This window comes from Desmodus rotundus, chromosome 10, assembly GCF_022682495.2.
Source record: "Desmodus rotundus isolate HL8 chromosome 10, HLdesRot8A.1, whole genome shotgun sequence".
NCBI classification, from domain to species: domain Eukaryota; kingdom Metazoa; phylum Chordata; class Mammalia; order Chiroptera; family Phyllostomidae; genus Desmodus; species Desmodus rotundus.
Window position 1 is genome coordinate 83,069,501 of NC_071396.1, and position 24,575 is coordinate 83,094,075.

General features: G+C 37.5%; 1 protein-coding gene and 1 pseudogene across 1 annotated transcript in view; one reads left to right on the forward strand and one right to left on the reverse strand.

Annotated features, from left to right (window-relative positions):
- Positions 1-2,261: 2,261 nt before the first annotated feature.
- TRAPPC8 (trafficking protein particle complex subunit 8) overlaps positions 2,262-24,575 on the reverse strand; it is a 90,481-nt gene continuing 68,167 nt past the window's right edge. The window contains 5 exon segments of the mRNA XM_024580721.4: positions 2,262-6,114; positions 7,083-7,172; positions 12,965-13,110; positions 16,875-16,976; positions 23,889-24,062. Coding sequence (XP_024436489.2) covers positions 5,880-6,114; positions 7,083-7,172; positions 12,965-13,110; positions 16,875-16,976; positions 23,889-24,062 — 747 coding nt within the window. The 3' untranslated portion in view covers positions 2,262-5,879.
- Positions 16,987-17,584, forward strand: LOC112323020 (small ribosomal subunit protein eS12-like; annotated as a pseudogene).

Sequence of the window (24,575 nt, forward strand, 5' to 3'; positions counted from 1 at the left end):
AAATATATAGTTAAATAGTGGCAACAACCAGTTTATGCTTACTGGGAGAGTATAATCTATTCAAATTTTAGAGAACATATTATAACCTAATTTTTTATTGCTAAAGACATTTGCAATGCTTTGAGGAATCACTTTTTTGGGACAGAATAAAGTTTTTGGGTTGTTTTAAGATAAAACACTATTTCAATGCAAGATACTAAGAAGTAAGAAAGCAGCATCAAACTGAGAGTTAGTTAGTAAAGGCATGCTGAGAAAATTACCTCACATGCTCCTAATATAGTAAAAGGCTTAAGCCTCTAATAAAAACAAAGATTTTACTTTTAAGCAAAAAGCATATAAAGAGAACCTTCAAATACCAAGAGATGACTGGGTTTACACAGCGCAAGTACACGCCTGACAGTGTGTATCCCCCACAACGTTCACAAACATTTTCAATGTAAAAACTTACAAATTCCTATGCATGCGAGTATGTGAATTCAGTTTTGAAAGTTCATTTTTATTAAATCAAATACCAGGACTATGAATATTTGTCATTTATACAGCATTTATAAAGCATTAAAGTCTTTGAGGAGCTGTTATTAATCACAAAATTCATTCAGCTTTTAATTCACAGAATGTGATTTAGTCAATCTAGTCCTATTCAACTCAACAAGAATTTCTAGTATGTGTCCTGCACTTCTTTCAGCATGAAGAGGTGACCTGAAGGAAGCAAAACTCTCATGGTCGATGCACACGGGGCCCAAGCCTGCCATAAAAATAAAGCCTATAATCTTTAACGAAATTGGAAACTAAAAGTAGCACAATGGTTGCTATAGACAGAATCGATTATAGGTTTATGGTTGATACCGCCGTTTGAATTGCACCCAACAGAGGGGCTTACAAAGAGCATTCGCAAGTGGAATGCAAATGAATCAAGCTTAAACATAATAGCTTTATTGAGTATTTACCACCTATCGGTCACTGAACTAAGAAATGAATGGAATTAAGTCATTTGCTCCTCACAATGCCCCAGTGAGAGCATTACTTTCCCAAGGTCTGTATCTGCTAAGGAGTAAAGCCGTGGTTTCAAACCTTGGTAGGAGCCATTCATACTAGATCTTCCAACACAGTCTTGTTTGCAGAGATTATGTATAGTCTATTATCCACAAGCGAACTCAACTCCAAACCATACACCTTTACCTTATTACTAAGAAAATAGCACAACCTTCCTTTAAATACCTAAAGTATTTAAGCATTACACTTGATATCTCAATCCTGGTGTTGATTTTGAAAGCAATGTTTTAGTTTAAAATTGTAACTTTTGTTTTAAAATCTGAAAGATTACTTATGCCAGACTTCCAAACAGTACCAGATTCTCACTTTCGGGTAACTGGGAGATACTTCCGAAAGCTGCCCAAGTGACTCAATCAAGCTGGTGAGCTTTCCTGTTCTCCACAAGTCTGGGGCGCCGTGTGCTTTCGCCACCTAGCTCAGTCATCACAGACCACCAGCAAGAGTTCTCCAGACACTGAAACATGTAGCCCACCGACACATCATTTAGCCATGATTTACTATGTGTTAAACACCACGTTCCACGCACTTTTAAAACCCATTATCTCAGTTAAATACCATAAAAGAATCCCGTTATAAAAAAGAGATTTGTCCATGACTGACAAGTGGGGACATAGGAAATCTTATGGTTTTATTGATTTAACAATTTTCTATTTTAGCCTCCACTTTAGACTGAATTGTGACAAACTAAAGGACTTTCTATCAATGAAAACTTGTCTTAAATTATTAAAAATTTCAAGAAAACTCATCCATCTTGATTCTGTGGATGAGGTAAAGACTACTAAAAAATCAGCAACTGTTTTAATTAAGATGTATTTCCTGGGTTAATACCTTTAGTACCTTAGGCTGGTAAATTATTATCATTAATTTGCCTGATTCTGATTCTCCTTAGCTAAAAAAAAAAGTTTAATGCTAACTCCAACTCCACTACATGATACCTCATAATAAAATGCTAATTTCAACATTTTATAGGCAAATTGTAAAGATAGCAAGGATGCAATATTGGACTCCTGGCGCCCTCTAGTGGCTGTAGTTGGTTTCAAGAATCACTTGCAAGGTTTTACTGAAACCTGCCTTAGGAAGGAATGAGGCATCCCTTCACCCTATGCTCTGTCCCCTCTAGTTTCTCCTCCTTCACTCTCTGGGTCTTGTCCAGCTTGTCCAGCTTCCCAAGATATGATGACAATGTCACTCAGTGTTAAAGTGAATAAAACTTTATTAACAGGAACAGGTGTTTATTTACAAAACAGCCACACCCATTTACTTATATATTGTTTGTTGGCTTTTGTGCTATAATGGAAGAGCCAAGTATTTGCAATAGAGACTAATATATTATCTGCCACTTTGCAAGAGTTTGCCAAGCTCTAGTCTATGAGCATAACACCATTTCTGGAAACACTTTGGCTAGGAAGAACTGGATTCTATCAAATATGCTTGGGAAACTCCATGAATGCACATGAAACTTCTTTATTTGAGCAATAAAGAAACCTCTTTAATTTCATCATCCCTTAATCAGTTTAGTCAGGGAACTCATTTTTTACTAACACCTTTAACACCCTATTCAGTAACACATTTTGGGAAATACTGTTTTATAATATTGTGCTTAAAGACGTATGTCTTAGAGTTCTAATCAATCTCCTATCTCCATCTACTTACATTGTGATCAAATACTATATTGAGTATACTTTAAAAACATTTCAGTTTCAACTCGAAAGAGCAATCATGATAGATGCTAGTGCCTGTTTTTTCTACACCCTGGTAAGAATCATCTCAGAGTTTTGAAGTACAGTAATTTTCCAGACCTTAATTAAAACTTCCTGACAAGGGACACAGAAACCCAACCTTATCTTTTCTACCCATTCCTTCCATTTGATGCAAAACTGTTCCTCATTGGACTACGTGTCCTAACTGAAACTTCTAAGGTACCAGGTGTACTTTGGGTTTACTCCTGGGCCTATATACAGATCCCTTGCCCCCTACTTGTTGCAAGGCTTCTTGAAGCTCTGCTCTAGGGCTGTACAGCCCCTATTCCTGTAGCCCCACCAGCGGTCCTCACCCCCCTTGTAGGCCCTGCTCCTGTGTCCCATTCCATTTAAAGCCTTGCTCTTACAAGCTGCCTGGCAAACCTTACATTTTAAAGATACAGTAGTTCTGGGTATGCCATTAGGGTACCTACATGCATTTGCAGTTCCCTGGAATCTCCTAGAACCAGACCTCAGGGTATGATTCTTTAATGAAAGAATTTCAGTTGAAAGTTATTTGGGCTCCACACACCTCAAAATACTCAAGTCTTCTAAGTAGCTGATTTATAAGGGAATTTCTATTAGAGGGCATTTCCTTAGCTTTGTGCTGAGTGGTCCCTATTCCTTGCTGCTCCTACAAGGCCCCACCTAAGAGCCTCAAATGCCATGCCTATCATCAGAGCTCTGCCCTGCCAGCTCCCTTGGGGAATACTTCTACAGTTAGGGTCATTTCCTCTGTTTACAGTGATTTCAACTGACCCTTAAGCCCTCTATCTTCTATCCACAGCCTTTCTGGATTCCTGTCTTCCCCTCCTCCACTCACCACAAAGGCTTAGAGGCTTGAGATAGTTAGAATTTAGTGCTAAATTTTTCATTTACAGATAACTTGAGGTTAGTAGTAATCTTTGTCTAGTTATGCTAAAAGCATGAGTTAGGTGTGGTTTCACTTGCTCTTCTTATTGATTTGCATAGTTATTTGGGGCATGGAAAAATTCCCATTTACAGATACCACTGTCTTAAAGCAACATGAAAGTAGTAAACTCCCAGGTTTTGTCTGAAAATGTCTTAGTTTCATTTCCATTCTTGAAAAGTATTATTGCTGAGTTTGGAATTCTGGCTTAGCAGTTAAGTTTCTTCCAACCCTTTGAAGCTACCCCATTATCTTCTGGCTTCCATATTTTGGTGAAATAAGTTTTGTCTTCTGTATTCAAGACTATTTTCTTTCTTTCTTTTTTTAAAAATATATTATTTATTTACCTGTAGAGAGGGGAAGGGAGGGAGAGAAACATCAATGTGTTATTGCCTATTGCACGCCCCCTGCTGGGGATCTGGCCTGCAACCCAGGCATGTGCCCTGACTGGGAATCAAACCAGCAACCCTTTGGTTCTCAAGCTGGTGGTCAATCCACTGAGCCACACCAGCCAGGGCAAGACTATTTTCTCATGTCTTTAATTTCCAGCAATTTTACTATGACGCATCTGGATACATAGGTTTCTTTTTACGTTGTTTGTAATTTACTGAACTACTTGAATCTCTAACTTGATGTCCATCTTGGAAAATTCTCAGATTATCTTCAAATACTGCTTTTGCCCTATTATCTCTCCTCTTTCGAGGGCTCCAAACCAACAGGTAAGACTTTCTCACCAAATCCAGTAGGTCTCTGACCTTTTTTTCACCTACTTTCCATCTTTTTCCACTCCTTGCTTCAGATTAGATTATTTCTCCTGATCTATACTCACTGCTTCAAAGTATGTCAAATACAAGGCTCTGCCTCTCAGATGCTGCTTCCTAAGTGGTCAAACACTCCAAGGCAAAGTAGTCCCAAATGATGGCCTCAGCTCTCTCAACTTTCTTCTGGATTTCAGTCCTCTAATAACTGATTATATTGGTAACGCTTTGTTTTTAGTAAGATGTTTTCTTCTATTTTGTTCAAATTTCTTACTTTTGTTCAGCAGGAATGCTAAATTACCTGGTCTTCTATAACCAGCCCCAGAGTCTTTGATGTGGTAATTTTTAATAGGTACAATAAGCACTGATCTTCCTTTCTCCCAGGATATAAAAGGATATCCAAACTCGTAACTGGGCCCCAGACACGATACACTTAAAGACAATATTAATTTGCTCATGTATAACAAGACCACAAGGACTGTAGGAACAACTACCCTTTTGGAACCAAAAATGATAACACTCTCTCAGGAAATTGGTGGGGTACCTGTCATAAAAATATGATTGGCATTTGTTTTAAATAAAGAAGATATTAGGTCATTAGAGTGAAAAAAAGAGCATCTAATAATTCTATACAGTGAATAGCATGTCTTTATTCTATTTACAGTACATTTGTTATAAATATAATACACTTTTGAAAAGCTTATTTTTAATTAACTTGAGATTTATATTTTAAACAGATCAACTCAATTGTTAAAGTTACATAATAAAGAATATGATAATTTAAATGACAAAAATCTCGTATCATGAATAGTGCACACTAGGCTGAAGTGAAGAAAAAGTCAAACTCCTTTCAAAACTATATTCAAAGCATCAGAAAAATTTTTCTTTTTACAAAGTCATGTATAAGCCATAAGAACCACCAGATACTGACGTATGATGATTCTATAACCAAAGTTCAAAACTGATTTTAGAGAACTGTGTGAAGCAAGATAGGAAAATTTGTATTTAATACTCTATTAAACTTCACAGTAAAGCTGGAACTTGACTAATGGCTTAACCGGAGTATTGCCAACAAGGCTTTTCCTTCTGCAAAATCGCCTCCTAATATTCGTACACCACTGATAGTTTGTAACAGCAGACTCAGACACTGGTTTTTAAGACGGGGCTTGATAAGGTGCATGGATATGTTGAAATTCTGTATTATGAGCATGTAAATTATTACCAGGTTTAAAGAGATACAAAAAAAGAGTATCAGTATTCTCAGTCCAATGCGCTTTGCATCATCAACAAACTGTCAAGTTTTTTGCAGTGATTTGATACCAACCTCCAGAACAAGTCAGGTATTTCAAATACCACTGTAAAACCTAGTCCATAAAATAAAACTAAGTCCTGTGGCTTTTGGTACAACTTTACAAGTTGTCACACATTATTAATGATGATCAGGGCAGGCATGGAGTTCTGCTGACTTGTTTCAAACACTGTAACTTGGTCCGATAACTTGGCAAATACCCTAAAAGTTCCAAGGTTATAAACACCTGTATGGACAAAGCATGCTTTCAGCTGCAAACTGTGAATCTCCTCTCTTTTAAGCTGAAGTTTATATTGTGTTTGTCCAAGCCATGTAAATGATCCATGGATTTCCAATGATTCTGGACTAAGGAAGGAAGAAAAGGGTTAGTTGGAGGGGCTTTTTCTTTATAATTTTTTTTCCCAAAGTCCCAATAACACAGCCCTTTCGTCTAGCAATTTCATTTTTAGAAATCATTCCATGAAGCCAACTGCTTATTAATGATAACAATAATGGCAATGCTGTTATTACTATTGCTGTACCAACTAACATTTATTAACAATTACTATGTTCTAGGTATGAGACTAAGAGTAAAGTATCTTATTTAACACTCAAAACAGCAGTTAGTAAATGATGGAACCTGATTTCAAACCTGAAAAAGCGTTTAACTACCACTTGGTTATCCATACATAAAAATAAATGCATATACAAGAATGCTTATAATATTAACTGTGTATAATACTGAAAAATAGAAAGCAACCCAGTATCTACAATAAAGCAATAGTTGCTTAATTTATAATACACATAATCATACACAGAATGTGTTTAAATTTCAGAGAGCTGCTTCAGATCCTGTTTGGGATGTTATACAACAATCAGTATACATTTCACGTAACTTTTCTAAATATCCAAAAATTTCTGAATTCCAAAAACCGTCTAGCTCTTAGATTATTGGATATAGTAGTACGGGCCTGTACTTTTAAAAATTAAATATTATTTACAATTAGGAAAAAACCCAAAAAATAATAAGCCTTCTCTCACAAACATGCTAGTTTTCAATTTTAGAGTTCTTTTTCACAAACAAACTTTTATAAAAACATTTAGCTCTAGCCAAATTAATCTGCTGCTTTGGGAAATGCTTTCCATTTTGTCACTACCGTGATGCCACTCCGCTGCTCTCCTCTAACACATCTGCAATACCAAACAACCACAAATCAAGGGAGGCCTGAATAAACTTTAGCTATGTTGGTACTTACTTGTATAATTTCAAAACATTAAACTGTTCTTAAATCAATCTTAAACTACAAATAATCTTGCACTAAATAAATCTTTACCTTGTGGTTTTATGCCGAAGATCAACTATGACATCGACATCAGCCTTGGAACAATTGGAAAGTAAAAGGGTGACCGGCACTAAACAAAGGCTATGGAAGAAAAACAAACAAATAAATTAGTTGTGTTTTTAAAACCCCCCAAACAGCAACGTTCAAGAAAATAACACTCAAGAGTACCTAATACAGCATAAGCTCCTTGAAAACAATTAGATTCAAGAAAGGAAAAAAACTGAGTTCCAAAATCACTTAAGACAAATTGTATAAATAAGAAGTAAAGTGTATTAATAAAATGTTGAATAAATATCAGAATATATACATCCACAAGACCATTTTATTCCAATTTATTATAGTCAATCTTAAAAACTTAAAATATTTCCTGGTGGTTATTTCCCAAAACGAAAAATAGAAGTAAGTAATCTCAACTACAAAAGATCAATGGAGAAAAAAAAAAATCACAAAAATGCCAACAACTAACCCTCTTCTTTCACGTTTCTTCAAAATTACTTTGAGAACTTGGCCCAGAATGACATGTGCTTTTCTATCAAATCTGCAGAAAAGCCATCACGTTTTGGAGAATATGGGAATTACTTCTACGTAAATTACATGAAGAGCCCTTTCAAGTAGACACGTCCGCGCAGGTCACGTCGTTTCTGGTATCACTTTATCATTAATAAATTACCAAAGCATGAGAGAAAGATCAGGCAGTGACAGAAGAGGGGATATGAGCAAACTGGTGTAGATTTCAAATCAAGCACATAATAAATGAACATAACCTGTGAATAAATGAAGCCGGGTTACATACTATTATTTATAGTTTATCCTGTGAACAGAACAAAGAGAAAGCAAAAAAAGAAAAAACAGGAACCTTATTAAGTGCTCACAAAAATAACTAAAATTATGCTCTGATGTTTTACGCTTTCAAAAATTTAAATAACAGCTTTCCCTAAATGAAAACATATCCTTAGGTTGCTCTGGTGCCCCAGGAACTTCTCACAAGGAGAAGAGGGCAGCAAGACTGCTGAGTACATTTCCAGTCTGAAAGCACCCCATTAAAAAAACTGTATAATTTGGAACCCAAAGCAAAACCTCAGGAACTTTTGCTCTTTCATTCCCATTTGATCCTTAAGCATCAAATTCTCCATGTCTTACCTAAATGCTTCTAGTAAAAGAATACATGTGAACATCTGGAAGCTCCCTAGCTCCAAACCACACTCATCATCTTCATCCCTCCCCTTCCTCCATTCAGTGTCAGTGAATAGCATCCCCACCCACCCCAGCTAGCCTTAGGCATGCGTAGCAGTGGGAATGGGGGCTACTGCCTCGCTAACCCCCATCCCCATTCCTTATTTTCTATTATTCTTCATCACTTCGTGCCCATGTTTTCGCTCACATGTCTCTAGAACCTGGTTACTTCACTCCATCTTCATTTTCCTCACAAATGCAAGTCACCATGTCTCTTGGTTTACTGTAACAGACTCTGAATTAGTCCCCTGACACTCTTCTTTGTACCGGGCAGTTCTCAAACCTGACTGGTGTTTCTCACACTTGGGCATGCACCAGAATCACCTGGAGGGCTTGTTAAAAAAACACTGCTGGGCCCCACGCCCCCAGTTTCTGATTCAGCGGGTCTGGAGTATGGCCCAAGATCCGCATTTCTACCAAGTTCCCATATGATGATGATGTTGGGCTGGGACCACATTTGGAAAACCACTGCTTTATACAACAGTCTCTCTAAGGTCTGATGAGCCACCAACAGTGCCTAGGGATCAAACTGCTGACAACTATTCCCCCACCACTAAAATCTGGCACTATTAAACGCATGAGGTCTAGAGTCAGGCTGCTAATGGTCAAATACCAGCTCAGCTCTGTACCTCAGTTTTCTCAACTGTAAACAGGGAATAATAGCTGTACCTACCTTTTAGGTTGGTGATTAGCTAAGATCAAATATGTTAAGTGCTGAGAATAATGCTTAGCACATTCCAAACCTCCATAAACCTTGTCTGACTTTTTATTTTGAAAGTTATGGCAGCTGAACCCTGTATGAGTCATATCTTTGTTATCTCCAGTCACCCCTTGTTTTCACATTCTCATCCTCTACTGCTGTGTCCCACTGCCAGGAAGAACCCTCCTACTGTCCTGTTCCACGCCCCCCACTTCTACATTACAGTAAGAGAATCTGGAAGAGTACTTCTCTAGATCCTCAATCTCTCCCCTTTACGTTTCTACACCTTTTACTGAAAGTTGGTGGAGCGCAGCTTCCACAATAGCCCTCTCGATAATAAATGCTGTTTTTCTTCTATCTTTTATATCTCAGCTCAGAATGTATCATTAATGTAGCTCTCAATGCCACTTCTTGATTTCTTCTTCCTCTCTCTTCCATAAAAACACCTCCATTTTTGTCATAAAGTAGTACTCCAAGGTTTTCATTCTTTTTTTCAGTCCTGTACTGACAAACTAAAACCAGTGACAGTAAGTCAGTATGGGCAGGGATCCTCTGAGGGGAGGGCAAGGTATCTGAAGCACCTGGGGTAAAGATGAGGGAAACATTCATCTCGTACGTCTGTAAGCAAAGGCTCACCACCTAGAGGAAAACATCGCTGTAGGCCTCTCTTCCACATCAAACATTGGTTTCACTTACTTAAAGTTTCAGCATGAGTTTGCTTTCTTCCTTGCAACCCCAGACCTTGTCATCCTTTTGTACAACTTCACTTGTCTAGGTAGATAGATGGCTTATTCAACTCCTCCCTAAACCCCTGATCTGTCACCTCCATCACCGTAAGCAGAATTCCAAATTCAGCCATTTAGCTGCCGTGACCATGCTATGTACCTTTTGTCACCTGAGAGAGCTTCCTGAATAGAGTATTTCAGGAATATTTCTGAAATAATAGTCACTCACTCTCCGACCACTACCTCTCATCTCTCCAGCTCTCTCACTAAATTACCCAACCCACCCACAGCCTGACGCACAGCTTCAGCCAAACTGTAGTTGACCTACAGACCCATGAGTGTGGGAATAGATGCCTTGCAAGCTACTGAATTTTGGAGTGGTTTGTTATGAACCATTACTGTGGCAACAATGAATGAAGGAATGACACAGATGCATTCTGATATCACTTGAGGGCATTTAAAAAAATATAGATGCCCGGGTCCTACTCCTAGAGACTGATTCAACTGACCTGAGCATCAGATGATTCTAATGTGCAGCCAATGTTGGGGGGGAAAAACTGCCACATTTTAACCTTACTGAACCCATCTTGTTTCCACATACTTCACGCAGTTTTGATTCTTTGATACTTAATTTTAACCCACTGCTCTACTGCAGTTTGATCAAACCTCTCCTGCTTCACATACTTCCTGCACTGCCTAGAATCTATGATGCTTTTAAACCCCAACAGAATCACGTGCAAGAACACTTAAATACTCCAGCCTCTAAGGTGCAGCCAAGGACTTAACCACTAAAGTTAAAAAGAAGCACCACAGAATCTAAGATATTCAGTAAGTAAGTGAAGCAGGTTTGATAAACAAGAACAAAGTACACAGTGGGTTACAATGAAGCATGGAATCAAAACTCATGCAGTATGTGAAGTCAAGACAGGTTCAATAGGGGTAAAACATAAGCCCCCTCTCCTCAACTCTGGCTGCGTATTAGAATCACCTGGAGAACTTTAGGAACCCTGGATGTCCAGCCTGCGCCCTGGGCCTGTCAAAGGGCAATCTCTGGGAAGAGGACCAAGCACAGTTCCCCAGTGATCAGGGTGCATCTATTAGTCAAAGGAACACAGAATGAGTACTGAGCAGCATTAAGATCTTGACAAAAATTTAAAACCACAAGTATTTTTAAAACAAATGGCTAAAATTTTCAAAAATTCAACAGTAATGATGATGAAGATAATAGATCAGAGGGAATTCCCAGATACTATTAGTGGGCTAAACAAACTGGTAAAACTACTTTGGGAAAAAGCCTAGATAAGTAAGCACACATGCCCCAGGAGATATGTACAATAATGTTCACAGCAGAAGAATTAAAAATAGTTCAAATATGAAAATAAAAAGTCCATAGGCAGTAGAGTAGATAAAGAAATTCTGGTATGTTCAAACATATTCATATAGCAATGAGAATTAACTCTACGGTTGACAATTACTAACGTAAGATTACGTGAAAGAAGCTGGGCTTCTTCCCAGCTTCTCACGAAACTTGCAAAAATCAAAGTATCTAGATGTAAACTTAGTTGTAAAAATTCTAAGGGGAAGCCGAGACATGACTACCAATTTGGGGGTGACTAAGGGGAATTCTGAGATGCTAGCAATATTCTATTTCTTCAGTAGAGATGATGATGCGGCTCTTAGCTTTGTGGGGAAAAATCACAGCAGCATACATGTTTGTTTTTGAGCATTTTTTACAATGAAAATGTTTAAAAATGGTTAGCACAATCAAGTTACTTTTTAAGTATTTCTGAAGTTAAGTCTCTGTCAAGGTTTTAATTGGTCCAGCACTCTTTCCATGTGTCCTTAGCCAGCTCCTTCTCATTCCTTTCAGTAGTTTTCCTCAAATTTAACTTTTTAAAAATTCTGGACCCTGTATTCTCTCCTTTCCTAATTACTTTGCGTAGTTAACCTTGCGCCTACGAACACTCCAAAACCTGTGAAGTTGCTGAAGTTTCTCGCTACTTTCTTCTCCCCGTTTCAACAGTGGGGAGGACACTTCCACAGCCCAAAGTTAATTCTGCCATTCTCTGGTGTGTGTACCTTTCCACCTTCTAAAGATTCTGCTACTCTTCGTGTATCCCATCATTTCTTGAAGATCATACCCATGCCCATACGCTGACTGGTAAGAAAACAATGATGTTGAATGAATATGTCCTGATCACCGTTCATAGACCAGCTTCTTGGAAGGGTGGTCTACCCCAAGTATCCTTACTTAATCACCTCCCATTCTCTCCTCACCCTACCGTGCCATGCTTCCACCCCCACTACACAGTAACATTCTTCTCAGAAATCATCAGCGACCTCTGTATTGTCAGATCCAACAAACAACTTTTTGGTCCATTTACTATTCGACATGTCCGCAGCATTATAAATCGCTAACCACTTCTCTCTCCTTGAACTGTTCTCACTCAGCCTTTGAGACACCACTTTCTCCCTCACTGGTCTCTTTTTTTTTCCTTTCCTTAATTATTTGACTGCTACCTCTCCACCAGTCTTCTTCGCAGACCCTTTTCTTTTTCCTTAGCTTCCCTCTCAGATGCTGTTGTTCTGCAGGTCACCATTTTCTTTTGTTCTGTCCCACCCCAACCCCACGCTTACCCAGATGACTTCTCTACAATTCATGCCTTCAGTTATCCCTTACTGACTGGTCCTAACAGACTTCTCTCCACATTTTCTTATACCTGCAAACCAGCAACTTTCTCAAGTGTCATCTGATTTAGGTATTTTTATTTTTAGAATCTTAAGTTTATGTAATTAAGCTATTTACCAAAATTATAAATACATCATCCCTCAGGAAGTATAGCACTTAATAAATCTTAAGTAAATAATGCTATCAAAACTTGAACTGTTTGATAGTAATGTCTTAGGTTCAATTTTTGGGTCTAAAACAAACAAAATGAGAGAATACTTTTTCCTTGTTTTTCACTTCATGATAAACCTGCTCAACAAAAGGAAGCATTTGGTAACTGAGGCGGCTGAGGCACTATCCATTTTTAATCACAGCAGAAACATACAGTAATTGTGGTAAAGGGTAAATTACTTAAGATCAGTATCTATACACATGATATTATTCTAAATTTCTTCTTCAATATTTGGGTTAATGCCATTGTCAAAATAAATAAATAAATAAGCGTGTGTGTATTGTATAACAATTTTTAACAAAAAAATCCTCAAACCTTTTTTGATGAAATGGATGATTAAATGATTCTGGATAGTGAAGACTTGTTTTAATGAGATTAGAAAGTTGCTCTACTGATGGTCTCGAAGAAACTGTAGTGTTTTCTGGTCTGAAAAATTTTAATAGTTCCATTTCTGGTGGCTCCTGAGAAAAGAATAGAGAAAAAAAATATGACAATTAAAAACACTGCCTTGTTATGCTAAGTAATAATGTATATAAACAAAAAAAGTTAAGAATCAATAAAGTAAAGCACGAACAATACTATTTCTGCTGTTATTTAGACAAATAGTTAGAATCATTTGTAATATAATCTGGGATAAAGAAACTAGGATCTGGCCCTGGACGGGTGGCTCAGTTCTTTGGAGCGTCATCCCGTGCCCCAAAACAGTTGCAGGTTCAATTCCTGGTCAGGGCACCTAACTAGTTTCAGGTTTAATCCCCAGTCAGGGTGCATACGGGAGGCAACCAATCAATGTTACTCTCTCATATTGATGCTTCTTTTTCTCTCTCTCCCCCTCTCTCTAAAATCAATTAACATATACCGTTGGGTAAGGATTCAAATAAATAAATAGAAACTAGGATTTGGAATATTTATTCATTCCCTATATATCATGTGCTGGAGTTAGACAAGAATTCCAGCAAGTTCACTTATTAGCTCTACAATCTTATATCAGTTATTTAATACATTAAGATAATTTCCTCATATGTAAAAAGGGGTTCTTAATAATTTCCAAAGTTGTGGTTCTCATCTGGTAAAACTGCTTAGTACTCAGTCTATAGTTATTCAATTGTATTGCATCTGTCTTAATAGTTGAAATAGCCCTGGCTGGTGTGGCTAAGTAGTTTGAGTGTCAGCCTGCAAACCAAAGGGTCATCGGTTCAATTCCTAGTCAGGGCACATGCCTGGATTGCAGGCCAGGTCCCCATTAAGGGGCGCACGAGAGGCAACTACACATTGATGTTTCTGTCCCTGTTTCTCCTTCTCTCCTGCTCTCTATAAAAATAAATCTTAAAAAAAATAGTTGAAATAAAATTGCCTTAAAATCTTATTTTGAAAATATATTGCTGTGTTTTATATGTGATAGTGCTTCAACTATTAACTAAAGGGTTAATAGGCATGTAAAAGTGTTAACACTGATGGTGTCAGGCACACTGTCTGCATTTCGATAAATACCGTTATCATCTAAATGAAAATACAGAATAACATCCAATTTCTATTATTTTTTCCCTTGGTTACTTTTTCTCCATTTTCATTCACCTTCCAGGAAAATTTTGGTTTTTAATTCCCTGCTAGTCAATTTGGATTCTGATCTATACCGGGGATTGGTAAACTACAGCCCATGGGTCAAATACAGCCTGCCTCTTGTTTTTGTGAAGAACTTTTGCTGAAACATAGCAACGGCCTATCTGTTTGCTCTTGGGCCTCAACAACACAGGAATAATTATGATAAAAACCTTTATTATCTGGCTTCTTTTATTTTCAGAAAAGTTTGTTGACCCCTAATCTATACAGTTGCAAAATCGAGAACTAAATTTGCTTTTTCCATAAAAGTCAGAAAAAAGTGACTAGAGGTCTATGATTGGAAGAGAGTAGGAGTATACTTCTGCGGAGCTGGTTATATTTTATTTCTTAAGCTGGGTCCTAGGTATACTGGAGTGTTCTTTAATCTGTAAATTTCAATGAGCTATTCACTATTGTCTATTTGTTATACTTTATCAAAAAGTTCAAAGCATATATTATTGTTTAATGTATTCTAATCATCAAAGAAAATAATCTATTATTTGAGACTTTAAAATTATACTGAATAAATTCCCATACATGTAAACAATGGCTACAAAAGGAGACTAAAAACTGGAAGCTAATTCACTGATAGGATAGTCTCAGTTTCTCTCTCTCCCAGCTGAAGCAGCTTTAGAGTAGCAAGAAGTGTATTCACAATCCGTGCTAAAGAATTTGTACCAGTAATTTCATAATAAGGATTTGATTTTACCTTATGACAGTTCAGCCACAAGAAAGAAAGCTGTAAAGTACTATTATCTTTGTTTTATAAGTGAGTCGGTAAGCTAAAGTTCATCAAGTTATGCAAGCAATCTGCACGAGGTCATCAATCTGAAAGTCTTTGGACTTCAAATCTATTATTCACAGTATAATGAAACCAGCGTATCACCCAAGCTTAGTTATATAAAAAGACTATAAAATACTTCAAAAGTAAAAGACAAAGAAGTAAAAAAAGTTATATATATAGTATATAAAATGGGAATATAACAAAGTTGAATTTTATAGAAATCACTTTGTTTCATTTTCTAAGTGTCAATCTTGCCACTGTTTGAGATCTTCCAAATTATCAAAAGTTTATGGCATTTACAACTAAAACTCAGGATTTGTTTTAATCAAAGGGAGAAAAATTATTTTCTTAAAATGAGAAATAGATTTGGGGCTAAATTTGATATAGTCATTAAACCTAATGAAAAATTACCATTAGTAACTACCAAATAAAAAATGATTCAAATTACAGAATCACCAGTGGAAGCTAAAATTAGTGGTCCTAAGTAAGCTTGATGAGAAACCAGGTATTTACAGTCTTAGGTTATCTCTCCACAGATCCTTTATTATTACAAAAGGAAATACAATAACTTTACTGTTGAGAAACATGGCAAACACTATTTTAATCAACTGATCCATCACTGATAATGGGATAAATTAGTATCATATGCTTTGTGATATCATATACTGACAAGGTGGTAACATCACTTATGCAGCATTTCTGCCACAAAAATCCATAACCTTAATCTAATCATGATGAAGCACAAGAAAAATCCAAAGAAGTATTATTATACATTAAAATAACTGGCCCATGGTCTTAAAAAAATGTTGAAGTCATAGCTGTCAAAGACACAAGAAATCATTCCAGATTAAAGGAGACTGAAGAGACAAGACAACTCAATACCATGCGTGACCTGGACCTGGATGCTGGAGAGGAAAAAACAAACAGTTATAAAAATATTACTGAGAACTTTGCTGACATTTGAATACTGACTGTATATTAAGAGTACTGCATCAATGTTAAACCTCCTGATTTCAATCGTGGTCTTTGTGCTTATGTGTAAGAGGTTATCTTTGTTTTTAGGAATACTAGAGGGACAGGATGTCTGCATTTTACTTGGAAGTAATTACTTGAACATGATCAAGAAAAAAAGTAACATGTATGTGTATAGAGAAGGAATGATAAAGTTAATAAGGTAAAATGCTAATAACCATTTGAGAACCTGAGTGAAAGGTATAGAGTCCTTATTACTATTCTTACAGATTTTCTGTATTATTTCAAAATAAAAGTAGTCAAAAATGATGGGGAGAAAAGCTTGAAAATAAATACCTATTACTTATAAATACAATAAAAGTAACTATTTGAATTACTGGACTAAATGTGCTTAAATTTTGTTCACAGTGCTATGAGCACTTTTTGGAAGAGTAAACAGTATTTCAGGAAAAATAGGAAAACATATTCGACACTATCACCAGCTGCTGCACAACTCCAGAGGCCGTCCCTCACACTGTACGGTACGCCCCCTGGAATTCTGCAAAGGCCTGGGCCTGCTACAACAAATAAGAAAATATAGAGAACGCTGTCCTCTCAAACAAATCCATTATATAATATGAATTCTAGATTCAGTAAGAGTGTATCTTAGGAAACCTCAAGACCACAATTGCATCTTAATACTCTTGTAAGTGCTAAAGAATTTAAAAGCAATTTATGTTCATTTCTTATTTTAATCAGTCTTATGTCACCAACCCCAACTTAAATCCCAATATAAAAACTTGTGCAAACCGACCTCATCAAAAATACAAAACCAGCCAAACAAAATTCTCCATAAGTTTACAGGAAAGCCCCAAAGCAAACTGTTATTACCTGTTTCTGAGGATATGAAAAGGCTTCTTTTCCTATAGTGTGAAGAATAACATGATGCTGACCTTCCAAAATAAGCTGCTTACTGTCTTCCACTACGTAAGCCTAAGATACAAAGCACAAAAATGTTACTCAGCTTAAGCAGTAACCTCAAAAGCAACCAACAAGCTCTTTCCCGACCACTGAGGAGTTGCATGAAGGTGAAAGCCAAAGGTTGGGCGCATTTAACATTTGGTTCCACCAATAACCCACCACTATGACCACGGAAGGGACTGCTGCTGGAGGTGCAATGGACATTAATACTGCTTTATAAGAGGTGCTGAAGAGCACCCTCAGCCACTATGACTCAGCATGTGAGTTCGTGCAGCTGCCAGAGCCATAGGCAAGTGCCAAACCCATCTTTGTGTGCCTGTATCCAACTGTGATGAGCTATATATGGCATGTTGGCAGAATCCCTTTGTGCTCAACACCAAATCAATCCAATTACAGATGACGACAACAAGAAACTAGGGGAAGGGACTGGCCAGTGTAAAACTGACAGAGAGGGAGAGCCCCATAATGTGGTTGGTTGCAGTTGTGTGGTGGTTAAGGACTACGGCAAAGAGTCCCAAGCCAAGGATGTCATCAAAGAGTACTTTAAATTTAAAAGAAATGAACGAATAAACTTGGCTTTTGTTTCTAAAAGAAAGAAAAGTACCCAATGCAGTATTTGATGGAAGGTAGAAGTATTATGGCTAATATCTATCAATTACCAACACTCATGGTTGTGTCAGCATTACTACTTTTATTTATTCACTGAATCTATAAATTGTATGTCAAAATCTGTTTTGCATCAATATAACAATGTTAGCTTGGGTATTTCAGAGATACATCTTGAGTTCTTTTCCAATTTTCTCTAGAGCTCTTAAGAAACTAGTCAAAAAAACCCCCAAAACAATGTCATAACACAAGCTTTTTTCTTTACTGGAATGCCAACATAAAGGCAGAAGGCTTCATATATTCTTGCTTCTGAAACACCCCAGGGTTTAATCACATAGTAGAGTAAAATCAGTGAGTACAAACATAAGTATATGAATGGAAATGTCACACCCTTAGAGATCTTAAATGTAAGTACATATGCTTTTAAAAGAGGCTTTTTTTCCCTATGTAGTAAACCAATTTCATCTGTATCAAAATACTTGTTCCAGCATATAACTCTTCTCCTACTTTAAATGCTTCTGTCCCAGAAAAAATACAATCTGTAAATGGCTGATACATTGTTATTATTACATTATGCAAACACACAAAGGCTTAATTTTTTTTGACAACTGCAATTTTTTACTATTAGAGTCAAGAGAAAAATTACTCTGCCAAAATGCTATGAAAGTTTCTAAACGTTTATTTTCGGTTCCTGTACTTGGAGTAGTGCTGCACAAAGGCACAGGACAGCCCAGGATCCGCTCAGAACCCTTCCATGCACAACCCAGAAATGCAGGAGCAGTTCATCACCTGATGGGGTGACCTTTAATGACCTTTAATCAAGTCAAGAGAGGTTGATCGCTGACAGAGGAGGTCCTCAGACATGTCATACTTCTTTTCTGATGGGTCTCACGGGACTGAGTAAAAAGGACCCGTAGACATGGCCTAATTCTGAAATACATTCTCCTCCCTGCACAAAGGCTTCACTTTTTAAAACAAACCTTTATTTTTAGTTAAGATTCGTTAGGAGTTGTAATATAACCCATTTTCCATTTTTTTCCCACAAAAAGTTGCCCAAGCTCTGAAGTATTCTCCTGAATCATATTTTATTCAAGAGTCCTATCTTTCCTGTGCATCCCAGCCCACCACTTACATGAATCTTCAAGTTTTTTTAATTCCACAGTCATTTTTGCATAATCCAGTGCCCTCACTAAAGAAAACCTACCACTTTTTTCCAGTGAGTAAATAACAAACATATCAGATACCAGTCACTACCAAACTTCGTATCTCATTCTCTAATCTATTCAAACTTCCATTTTCTATAGCCAAGGAGCATCACAATCTTCGACAGGTTTCTTCTTCATGTGATCAGCAATACTAGTAGCAGGCTTTCTATTCAGGGCCCTTTTTTAAGAAGGTAACACATTTCTCCCCAGCCAAAGTTACCATGGACTTTACAATGAGTACAGAGTACAAAGCGTACGTTACTCAAAATGCTGTCTCACAAATATTACAAACTTACCTGGCAGAAATCTATGGAATGACAGCCACTAATGCCAAGGGTCGATTATACATTCATTTAATGATGGGTAGTTGGTTTACAGTAGAGATAATACTGCTAAGACTGAAAATAGGATTCTTTTGATTCTAACCTTCAAGAACATTTGACTTCAAGATAATAATGTATACCTAATACTGTTAATATTAACACCTTCTATAATCACCAAAAGCATTGATTTACTTAAAAGTAGATTAATTGAAACATGAAAATAAACACTCATGCCTTAGTTTCAAAAATGTTTACCAAACATGTGTGATTTAGTAAAAAGAACACTCTAGAACATCTAAATCCATTTAAAATACATGTATTGATCACCTACTATGGTCCTTTAGCAAACAACACAACATCAAACCTCACACAGTTCAGGTGAGCACCACTCACTGGTCAGGCTCCTTCATCTCACTGCAGAATCAGTACCTATACATACACATGCCAAATTGCGATCCAAAATGGCAGCGGATTAGGTGGATATTATACTCATCTCCTCCCAAAACTAAACTGGAATTACAACTAAGATACAGGAAAATCAACCTGAATAACCAACTGAAGACAGTTGAACAGAAGTCTTATTTGCAATCAAGAATTAATAGAAGAAGCTACATCAAGACTGGTAGGAATGGTGGAGACGGGAAAAGGGCTGCCCTGCTCCCATAGGCTGCAGCTGAGATTTCAGAGGGATATCTCAGCTGCAAAGGCTCCCCCTGAGGAGCTGGGGTTGAGACCCCATGCCAGGCTACACAGCCCAGACAAACAGAGTTGGGAAGAGGTGCTCACATAACATCTGGATGAAAATCAGTGGGGATTCTGTCTGCCAGGGAGACACGAGTCTGCTAGCAAAACTAGTGCCCTCCCCTATAGAGCCTACACACAAAATCTCATCTGCAGCCACACACCTGGGTTCTGGGGGAGGGGAGGCGTAGGGGAATGAAGTTGTGTGAGGAAAGGCTGGGGTTTGCGGCTCTGGGGAGACAGCTGAAGGGACAGCCTCCAGGACCCCTGTGCTGAGTCACTCTCTGCACCACAAAGGCCATCTTCCTTAGGTGGAGCACTCCCATCCTTACGGCATCACCCTGGGGGAATGCAACAGCTCCCACCCTTTGGACTCCTTGTCACATCCTGCAGGGCTCATGCCCTGCTGAGGAAGAATCAGCTGCCTGTGTTGGGGTACACAGGTCTGGGTACACTCTGGGGGTGTCAGCAACTAGAGAGGTGGTTTGGGGCAAGGGCCATTCCACCCACTTTCTCATGAACCTGACTAGTGCATCTCCCCCTAACAAAGATCTGCTAACCCTACCCCCAAGGCTCCAGGTGGCCCAAACCTCTGTGCTGGTGGCCCCATCCTGCCAAGGACAGGGCAGAATCTGAGACAGACTGAGTTGTGTGGTTCTGGGGTGAGGACAACTCCCCCCACCTTCCCCAAGCCTGACTGGCACCTCCTCGTACTGGGAAATCCACTAGTGCCACCCACAACTCTCAGTGGCACTGTCCTGCTGAGATCAGTCTCCTGATAGAATCTTAAGAAGACTGGGTTGTGTGGCTCTAGGACAGGGACACAAGGTCCATTCCAGGAGCACCCAGATCAAGTGATCAAGACTGTACCACTGGGTTCTATAGGGTACCTACTACTTAAGGCTGCGCTTCCAGAATTGGGAGTCATAGCAGACTGACTTAATACATAGAAACAAACACAAAGGGGCAGCCAAAATGGGGAGACAAAGAAAAATACCCCAAATGAAAGAACAAGAGAAATTTCCAGAAAAAGAACTAAATGAAATGGAGGCAAGCAACTTACCAGATATAGATGTCAAATCAATGGTTATAAAGATGCTCAAGGAACTCAGAACTTTGACAAAGAGATAGCCAGCATAAAAAGGACATAGAAACCATAAAAAAGAACCAGTGCAAAATAAAGAATACAATACAGTGGTACCTTGGTACTCATCGTTAATTCATTCTGGAACTCGTGACGAGAACTGAAACCGAGTACCGAATGCAATGAGCAATGAAGTGTTCTCCCTTGCGGGGAGTGTCGTGACCCATACAAGTTCTAGCAAGTATGACGAGTCCCAAGCAAGCACCAAGTGCTGAAACATTTCTGAATCATCAAAATGTGATGAGTACAGAGTTTCACGAGTTCTGAAGCCAACGAATACTAAAGTATGACTGTATCTGAAATAAATACACTAGAATGAATAAACAGTAGGTTGGATGAAGCAGAGGATCCACCAGTGCTTTGGAAGACAAGGTAACCAAAAATACTCAAACAGAGCAACCCCCACACCCCCAAAAAAGTAAAAAAAAATAAGGATAGTATAAGGGACCTTTAGGACAACATGAATCAAAACAACGTCTGCATAATAGGAGTATCAGAAGGAGAAGAGAGAAAGCAAGGGATCAAGAAACTATTTGAAAAATGATAGAAAACTTCCCTAATCTAGTGAAACAACAAGTCACAAAAGTTCAGGAATGGCAGAGCCCCAAACTACACTACAAGGCCTTAGTAATTAAAACAGCCTGGTACTGGCATAAAAACAAAAATATAGATGAATGGAACAGGACAGAGAGCCCAGAAATAAACCCACACCTTTATGGTTATTAATATTTGACAAAGGAGGCAATAAAATACAATGGGATAAAGATGGTCTATTCAATAAATGGTGTTTGGAAAATTGGACAGATGCATGCAAAAATAAATAAATAAATAAACCAGATTACCTTCTTACACTATACACAAAAAAACCCCTGAAAATGGATTAAAGACTTAAATGTAAGACTCAAAACCAAAAAATCCCAGAAGAAAGCAGAGGCAGTGAACTCTTGGACATTTCTCATAGCAATATTTTTCTGGTATATTTTCTCAGGCAAGGGAAAGAAAAGAAAAAATAAATAAATGAGACTACATCAAATTAAAGTTTTTGCAAAGCAAAAGAAACCATCAACCAAATGGAAAAAACAACCCACTGAATGGAAGAACATATTCACCAATGATACATCCGATACGGAGTTTTTAATATCCAAAATTTGTAAAGAACTTATACAACACCAACCACCCCCCCAAAACAATTCAATTCAAAAAATGGGCAAAGGACCTGAATAGGCACTTCTCCAAAGTCTCCAAAGAGGACCCAGATGGCCAAAAGACATATGGAAAGATGCTTAACATTACTATAACCAGAGAAACTCAAACTAAAACCCCAACGAGATATCACCTCTCCCACCTGTCAGAATGGCTATCATCAATAAATCAACGAACAACAAGTGCTGGCAAGGATGCAGAGAAAAGGGAACCTTAGTGCACTGTTGGTGGGAATGCAGACTGGTGCAGACACTGTGGAAAACAGTATGGAGTTACCTCAAAAAATTAAAAATGGAACTGCCTTATGATCCAGCGATTCCTCTTCTGAGAATATATCTGAAGAAACCCCAACCACTGACTTGAAAGAATGTATGTACCCATATGTTCGCTGTAGCATTATTTGCAACAGCCAACATTTGGAAGTAGCTCAAGTCCCCATTCACGGATGAGTGGAAAAAAAGCTGTGGTACATTTACACAATAAAATATGACTAGGCTGTAAAAAAGAAAGAAATCTTACCTTTTGCAACACCATGGATGTACCTGGAGAGTATTATGCTAAGTGAAATAAGCCAGTCAGAGAAAGACAGATAGCATATGATTTCACTTACATGTGCAATCTAATGAACAAAATAAAGAAAATAGGAAAAGGCCTACAGATACAGAAAACAGAATGACAGACTGTTAGAAGGGAGGGAGACTGGGGGGCTGAGTGAAAAGGAAAGGGAGGTGGGCGGAGGTAGAAGAGGGTAAAGGGGGGATAAATGGTGACAGAAGGAGATTTGATTTTGGGTGGTGAGCACACAATACAGAGATGATGTGTTATAGAGTTGTACACCTGAAACCTATATAATTTTATTAACCAGTATCACCTCAATAAATTCAATAAAAATAAAACATACACACACAATATATAATCTAGGCATATATGTATGCCTAAGACACAAAAGGTTATGTTGTATGAAGCAAGCCTGCTCTATATTTATAGTTCAGGTAACTTTAGGGAACACTAATGCCTAAACAACTTTATTCTGATTTGCCATGTATGAATTTTATTTGGATATGATTTTCAAAAGAAAATTAAAATATTCTCAAATAATCTGGAAAACCTTAATACAGACCAACACTAGATAATTATTAAGAATTATTGTTAATTTGGTTGAGATAACAACATTGTGGGGTTGAATGAAACAAGAAAGCCTTTGTGTGCTATAAGTACATGCAGAAGCATTTACAGATAAAATATTGTATCATTAAAAAAACATGCTGCAGCATAAAATAAAGAATGGTAAAAATAAAAGAAACAAAGGGCAGAGGGAACTGGAAAGATGAGAAATGAATAGCAACAAATGAGTAATGGGTAGCAAGAGGCTTATGGTGCTACGTTTCCTTTTTTCAGTGTTTGAAAGTGCCCATAATAAAGAGTTTAATAATAATACTGGCTTTCACGAAGCTTATCATGTCTACAGTACTCTCAGCACCATTCAGAACAAACAATAATAGAGACGCAAGTGATCTAATTTGAATGAATTCTTCCTATACGCAAAAAAGTCATTATAGAAATGCTAAACTATAAAACAACTTTAATATTGAAACTGGTACATTTAAAGAGGAAAAGATAAAGGGCAGGTTATGTTTGTTCTTCAGCTTGAAAATCAAGTATCTATAAGCAAAGTTTGCTGAAGTAATAGAGTAGCACATACCTTCCACAGTATGACCACATTCAAATCCACCTCACTGCACTTCTGAATTAATCTCACAGCATCCTCTATTGCCTGTTTTTCTGTATGCACTGATGGCTGGGCTTGCGATTTCCTTAATTCAGAGGATAAACTTCGGTAAAAGAAATCTGCACATGGACTTGCTGAACTTATTATCTGTTAAAAGAAAAATCACTTGTCTACATAATTGTTTTCTATTAAATACATACTGCCAAATTTATATTTCTATAACTTACAGAAAGGCTTACTCAATGATTTCTTGTCAATTTGTTGAATATAGGGGGGCCGCATTAAGACTTGAATACCTAAAATATCTCGTACAAATTACCCTGAATCTTAAAGATGTTACTTCAAAATAATCTACAATGCTGTGACATTAGGTCTGACCTTTCAAGCATCCAGGGAGGATGAATGGGTAGCCCTAAGAAAATGAATAAAAAGATAAGTGGTAGAAAAGTAAGTTTTTTATTATTGAAATAACGTATTTCTCATTCAAATACTTAGAACACTAGGGCAATACCCCATCAAGTAGAATGCATATAAAATCACTGGTATTAATTTGGCTTATATACTTGAAGGGAGAGAATATGAGAAAAGAATTTTAAATGGGCTCAGAACTATGGGATTTCACTTAAGGGAGTATTATGTTTCATTGTAAAATCTCTTATG